We start from the raw sequence: 7,854 nt of genomic DNA, 5'->3' as shown, positions 1-7,854 counted from the left end.
TATACACACCCCCACACACACACACACACACACACACACACACACACACATACACACACACATTACCCCCAGGGCACGAGTCTCCAAAAACCAGCTCTGGCCAAATGCTTAACTAAAGGTACATGCTGAGCATCCCTAATCAGCAAATCCAAAATGCCTCCGAGAGCCAAACTTTCCAAGTGTCATTGTCATACCATAAGTAAAAAATTCCACTCTACACCATGTGACAGGGTGTAGATGAAACACTGCTATACAAAAGTATTGCATAAAATACTCTTAGGGCTATGTGTATAGGTGTTTATTAAAATTTCATGTTTAGACTTGGGTTCCTGAGATATCCCACTCTGTATACTCAAATATTCTAAAATGTGAAAAATACCTAAAATATTTCTAGCCCCAAATATTCTGAGTAAGGATGTGTGTGTGTGAACATTATATATATCATATAAAATAAGTGTATTATATACATATATATTATATAATTGTGTGTATTATATTACATATATAATTGTATTATACATATTATATATAACTGTGTGTACAATGTGTGTGTGTGTATATATGTGTGTGTGTATATATATATACACACACACACATCAAAGAATGAATATGATCATGTATAATTTAACTGACAAGGGAATGGAATATAGCAAACAGAACACTTATGGCACTAGTCACTGATGACCATACTAAACCAATTATACCACTAGTACCACAACCAAATCTCTACAATATTAATTCTATCTATCTTAAACATGTATTACTGTCCTATAAACATTTTAAAGATTTTTAGTAAACAGAAATTACAGAACATTATAATTAAATAGGAGAGTGATTGATTACCATAAAAAAACTAAAATAAGAACATAAGATGCTACAAAATGTTATTCTATAGAATAAAGAATGACAAACACTTGATTACAGGCAATTTACATAAAAAGCCACTCTTTTGGTTTCTCCCACTGTGAAACTTCTGTTCGACAATTGTAGTAGTATTTTTTCCCAGAAGAGCTGATATGCTCAGACCAGTCATCTGCAGAATCATAAGGCTTAAAAATACATTTTTTTGAAATTAGAAAATGTTAATACTACTTAATCACTTGACATAAAATATTGAGACTATCAATATTTTTCAAAGCATACATATAGAAAGTCACTTATGAGATATAGGTACCCTGATCTAGAATGTAATTACCTGCAAATAAATTTTAGAAAATTTTATGTCTCTGAAAAAAAAAACAAAAATTAACAACAGGAAGTACTAGAACAGAATAAAATTAAGTAAATGCTAGAAAAATGTGAAATTAACATCTTGACTTTAGAACGCATTACAAAAGGACACCATTATCATCATTTTAATTGGTGAAATCCAGTAACATACAAGGTGAAGAATCCATTCTCGACTGAGTGATATTTTGGTCTAAGATCAGTGCTAAATTTAAGAAATACTAGCAATCGGGACCAGCAGTTAGCGTAATGGCTATGTCGCTGGACTCCCATGTAGTCGACCGTGGTTCGAGTCCTGGACCCGGTGGCTTGAACTCAACGCCGGGCGCCTGTGCATGCGTGCCCAAGATCCCAAGAGGAGAATGGAGGAGAAGGGATTGAGGCATGACATCCCTCCGGAGGGTGATTTCTCGCTTTTTGTCTCTCTGGTGAGCGCACGTGCCCTATAGCAAAAAAACCTCACTTAAAAAAGAAAAAAAGAAATACTAGCAATCTATGTACAGTTAGTTAGCAGATAACCACCGACCTGTATTTACTATTACTGAAAAAAAAAGGCATCAAAAAGTTAAAAATGTAAACAAAATGGTAACTAAGAACTATGAATTTGTTTTACCACCTAATGCCCTGAAATAGGTCAAATATTAACTAGAACTTTTCTCCATAATACACATGATCTACAGTAGTACTTTTCTTCCCGTAACTTCAAAAAAAAAAAAAAAATCCTCAGTCTCTTATAGGTTGTTTTATAAGCAATGTAAAATCATATTGAAAGTACAAAAAAAATCAGAATGGGCCAGTTTCCACAGAACTGATTTCAAAAAGTGAAAAAATCTAAGTGCCTGCACTGGTCTCAAGAAATGTGGGAGAGGGGGACCAGCAGTTAGTGTAATGGCTATGTCGCTGGACTCCCACAGTCGACCGTGGATCGCATCCCCGACCCGTTGGCTTAAAACTCACGCCAGGTGCGTGTGCGTGCGTGCCCAAGATCCCGAGAGGAGAATGGAGGAGAAGGGATTGCGGCGTGGCCATCCCCCCTGGGGGTGATTTCTCGCTTTCTGTCTCTATGTCTCTCTCTGTCTGTCTGGTGAGCGCACGCGCCCTGTAGCGAAAAACCTCTCCCAAAAAAAAAGAAATGTGGGAGAGGGACCAGCAGTTGGCATAACGGCTATGTCGCTGGACTCCCATGTAGTCGACCATGGTTCGAGTCCCGGATCCAGCGGCTTAAACTTACACTGGGCACGTTTGTGTGCATGCCCAAGATCCCAAGAGGAGAAGGGACTGTGGTGTGGCCATCTCTCTCCCCTGGGGGGTAATTTCTCGCTTTCTGTCTCTCTGTCACTCTCTGTCTTTCTGGCGAGTGCACACGCCCTATAGCAAAAGAAAAAAAGAAAAAAGAAAGAAATCTGGGAGAAACAATTATTTTTCAGGTAGAATTCCTTAACTATTTTAAAAAGAGCTTAAGAGTAAATTGAAATGAAATCATACAATGACAGCCTGTCTTACAGGTCCATCACCATGTAACATGACAGAATTTTAAAGCTTGAGAAAACAGACTCTTAACTCACTGCCTTGCTCCTGCCCAGCTTTACTTTTACTATTAGTAATTAGAAACAAGCTAAGAAAATTGTGTGATCTGTCTGTAGGTCACAAAATCAATCAGTGGTATAAAGACCAAAACTCTGGCTTCCAAATGCCAGTACTTCTATTAAATTGACACCAATTTTGCAAATGCCCTAATAATTTTGAAGATGGAGAAGGAATATTACATATTGTATCCTAAGTTTATGTTCCTAGGTTTATATCTCAAAAGAATAAGGACGCTGGATATAAACTTGGTGCCTCCAAACTCTAAAAGCAATGGAGAGTTAGTTCTCAATCTCCCTAGCTTCCAGAAATAATCAATAACCAAGCTTTTGGAATCCAATCACGAAAAGGCTGAATTCAGGTTTTCTCTTGTTTTCCACCCACCCCTATATCTTGCCCTTTTTCATATTATTATGCAAGATGATTCCCTACTGTGAATGTATCTGGAAGGCTTAGTTTGATTGCCAAGTGGCTGTATGGGATTACTGGGCTGGTTGGGCTGGAGAGGGAAAATGAGGTTTGAACTTGGTGGCCAGAAGACCAGAGTAGATGTGTATAATCCAGACCAGTAATTTTCAAAGGGAGTTGTTTAACTCTTCTGGACAAGATAAGGAGTTTGCATCAAAAAGGACAGACTGGTACTTGCACCAAAAGTCTTACTTTTAGGAAAAGAAGAAATCTATCTATATATTAGCTGAACTAAATGGTATTTTTAACCAGTTAATTCACACTTCGGCACAACCTCCAAGACAGTTTCAAGTCCACTCACCAGAACCTTGGAAAGTACTGGTCTATTACACATTATACTGATCTTGCCTATCAAATCCTGGGTTGGTAGCACAAGTTAATATCTAAAAAAAATACACCACAAGGTACAGAACTAAAATTACATATAAATAACTATTGCTTATCTTTTAATCACACTCTCTTCCTCAAGGAGTTAAAGAATCTTTAATTTAAAAACGATGACATGCAATGGCAGATTTTTTTTATTTTACAAAAGAAAATGTATCTAAAATTGAGAAGTAAGCCTAAATGAAAAGCCTGCAAACATTTCAATTTTTATTTATTTATTTATTTATTTGCCGGAGAGCACCTGCACTTGTGAGAGAGCAGGAGCGTGTGCACACGAGAGAGAAATGCTCTGAAGTAATTCTACAAATGTTACCCAGGAAACATTGGGGAACACCAAGGACCTTTCACAAGATCAAAACTATTTTCATAATACAGTTTTGTCCTCAATCTATCACAGGCACACAGAGGAGTTTACCCCAAGGTCTTAACAAGACAGTTGCCATCACAAAAGATCAAATGCACAAGCAGATATGAAATTCTAAGTGTTATCTTCTATTGATTTAGGCATTAAAGAAATGCTAATCATTTACTTGTCATAAATGCACAATGCACTCATCGCTTAAGGACCAAGTTCCATTCCTAACACTAGGTCATTAAGTGAGCTGGTTGATAAGCAAGGAGCTTAGAGGAGCCTGGTGCTTCATGGCACCAGAGTACAGATATCATGCACATTGCACTAGAATAATGTAATTCTATCTACACAAAAAGCACACATAAAATAAGTGTGATAAAGTGACAAGACATGGGACCAGCAGATGGCATAATGGTTATGTTGCTGCACTCCCATGCAGTCAACTGCATTTCAAGGTCTGGACCCAGTGGCTTAAAACTCACACCAGACATGTATGCATGCATGCATGCCCAAGATCCTGAGAGGAGAATAGAGGAGAAGGGATTGCAGCATGGTCATCCCCCTCGTGGGTGATTTCTTGCTTTCTGTCTCTCTGGGGAGGATATGCGCCCTATAGCAAAAATCAGAGTCTTTATTTAAAAAAAAAAAAAAAAAAAAGTGACAAGATACACTACAACCTAGTAATATTAAGATGGTTTAATTGCTTTTATTTATTCTAAAAACTACTGTGGGTGCACAATGAAGTACACATTTACACATGAAATATGTAATTTTGTGCAACCATGAACAGTTCATGTAGTAAATACTAACTGACAGCAGGAACAAGATGAAGGTCACAAAAATTCCTCGTGCTGGAGAACTGGTGTTAGGTTCCAGTGGTAATCACACTGGTAGGCCATTAAGTGAGAAGTGGCTGTATTATACATCTGTCTGGTATTTTTCTATGAATTACATGTTTAATTTCTCAGTTTTAATTTTTATTATAGTAAATATCATAGAGTACGTGTAAATGAAAGCCCTCCATTTCCTTGAGAAAAAATAGTATGAGAATAAGTGCTCTAAAAGAATACCACCAATTTCAGAGGCACCTATCTGATCTCTCCTTAAAGGACATTCGAAATGTCTTTTATATCTTAGGTGAATGCTTTTCTTTTCTTAAAAAAGCCTCTCCCTTTTTACTCTTCTAAATACAGCCACACTGCTAATATTAAAAAACTACAGGAAAAGATACAAGTTAATCTTAGAAATAACTTATAAACTGGGACCAGCAGGTAGTATAACGGTTATGTCATAGCTGACTGTGGTTTGAGCCCCAGGCCCAGTGGCTTAACTAATGCCAGGAGCGTGTGCATACATGCCCAAAATCCTGAGAGGAGAAGGGACTGCGACGTGGTCTTCCTCCCTAGAGGGGAGATTTCTCACTCTGTCTCTCTGGCAAGTGCATGTGCCCTGCGGCAAAAAACTAAGGAAAAGAACTTATAAATTGTTACTAAATAGTTCATTAAATAGCAATTCAAATACAGTATTTCCTGTAACAAAAAATGTCATGATGTTCTTTACGTTGTTTAATAAACTATTTATTATTGTCATTATTATTATTAAGTAGAAGAACTCCAGGCAAGATTCGTTAGAGAGCAATATCAGGAGACTCAAACTTAAAAGCCACAAAATATGCAGAGAATATTTGATTGATAACAAAGGAAACTAGAAAGTAAATGCAAAGTCATCCAGGATTGAATTCAAAGCAATTCCAAATAAATCAAAATTGGTATAAAACATACAGGGGAAGATTTCAATTAAGTGTTTCTAAGTAGGAGCAAACACTATTTTCTAAATGAAGAACTTCAGAACTTTCCAAAAACATCCAATGTAACTAATTAGCATAACTAATCTAAATCATTCTTTATGTCTGTATGTACTATCATGAATTTTTTTAAGAGATTTTTGCCATAAGGTATGTGTGCTGGCCGAGGAGACAGAAAGTAAGAAAATCAACCCCAGGAGAGATGGCCATGCAGCCATCCCTTTCTCCCTCATTCTCTTCTCGGCACTTTGAGCTTGCACACTCACATGTATGCACATACACATGCATACACGGAGGCAAACACACCCAGTGTTGAAATTTAAAAAAATATATTCTTGATTTAATTTATTTATTCATTCTTTTTTTTTTTAATTTTAATTTGATCAGAGAGAGAGACACACACAGAGAAGGAAAGTGAGAAAGCAAGCCACCAGTCCGGGACTTGAACAATGGTTGATCATATGGGAGTGTCCAGCGCCTTAACCACCAGGACACCTGTTGGCCCCCCCAGTGTTGAGTTTTAAGCCACTAGGTCTGGACTCAACTAGGTGGGAATCCAGTGATATAACCATTATACCGTCTGCTGGTCCCATCATGACTGTTATGAGAAGGAAGTATTCAATAAGCTTTTTCTAAGTATTTACCATGCACCAGGCCATGTGTTAAACATACTATAACTAAGTGTTCTTCATAAGACTTACTAAGGAAGTACATGTTAATATCTTAATTGAATCCTGAAATAAAAAGAAGAGGTTACTGTAATTTCCATTTAAATTTTTAAAAACTCAATCAAAATAATTAACCACACCACAACCCTATTGCCTAGTGATTAACGGAGCTAGATCCCACATAAACAAATGGGATTTGAACCCCAGCTCCAGTGGCCTAAAACACAGGCCAGGTGCATTTGTGTGTGTGCCCCAAACCCTGACAGGGTAGAGAAATGCAGGAGATGGAATACAGCATGACCATGCCCCAGTGGGGATGCACCCCTTCCCCAAGTATGAGACCCATTGCAATCAAAAAAAAAAAAAAAAAACGGGACCAGCAGTTAGCGTAATGGCTATGTCACTGGACTCCCACGTAGTCGACCGTGGTTCGCGTGCCAGACCTGGTGGCTTAAACTCACGCCAGGTGCGTGTGCATGCGTGCCCAAGGTCCTGAGAGGAGAATGGAGAAGGGATTATGGCGTGGTCATCCCTCCGGGGGGGTGATTTCTCGCTTTCTCTCTCTCTCTCTCTCTCTCTCCTCTCTTCTCTCTCTCTCTGCGCCTGTCTGGTGAGTGCATGCGCCCTTTAGCAAAAACCTCTTAAAAAAAAAAAAAAAAAGTACCTGGGGCCAGTCCCATGGTGCAGCAGTTAACACAGTACTTCAGAGAAGCTGGGCCTGATATGGCAATCACCACTCTAATTCCCAGACTGGTCAGCCTGAAACACACCAGGCACGTGCCATAGGCAACTGAGGACCCAGAAGCTGACAAGCTGAAGAACTGGAAGAAGGGGACCGTGGTGTCACCAGACCCTGTGGATGTATATACTCATCTCTCTCTCATGGATTTATACATGCTCTGCCATGAATAAAGAAAAAAACTTACCCACGTAACCCTTTGTCTATGTAGAAAACTCTAAATAATATTGTTACTGAATTTCAAAGGCCTGTTTGAAACCTAAATACCTCAAGCTCCTACATATTTTAACCTGGGTTACCTATTTATCTATTCATTCTTTTATTATGAAGATACTACAGGGACCAGCAGTTAGCATAATGGCTATGTTGCTGGACTCCCACATAGTTGACCGCGGTTCCCGTGCCGGAACCAGTGGCTTAAACTCACGCCGGGCGCATGTGCATGCGTGCCCAAAATTCCGAGAGGAGAATGGAGAAGGGATTGCGGTAAGGCCATCCCCCCCTGGGGGGGGATTTCTCACTTTCTGTCTCTCTGCCTGTCTCTATCTGGTGAGTGCACGTGCCCTATAGCAAAAACCTCTCTCAAAAAAAAAAAAAAAAAAAAAAAGGTACTACAAGAATGGTA

At 38.7% G+C, this 7,854-nt stretch overlaps 1 protein-coding gene across 1 annotated transcript in view; it reads right to left on the bottom strand.

Annotated features, from left to right (window-relative positions):
• WAC (WW domain containing adaptor with coiled-coil) overlaps nucleotides 1-7,854 on the bottom strand; it is a gene marked incomplete in the record, with an annotated part of 94,847 nt that overhangs the window by 34,546 nt on the left and 52,447 nt on the right. The window contains 1 exon segment of the mRNA XM_027770188.1: nucleotides 939-1,049. Coding sequence (XP_027625989.1) covers nucleotides 939-1,049 — 111 coding nt within the window.

This window comes from Tupaia chinensis, unplaced genomic scaffold (genome assembly GCF_000334495.1).
Source record: "Tupaia chinensis unplaced genomic scaffold, TupChi_1.0 Scaffold000001_1, whole genome shotgun sequence".
Lineage (NCBI taxonomy): Eukaryota > Metazoa > Chordata > Mammalia > Scandentia > Tupaiidae > Tupaia > Tupaia belangeri.
Note: the sequence above shows the minus strand (reverse complement) of the source record. Positions and strands in the feature narration are given on the sequence as shown.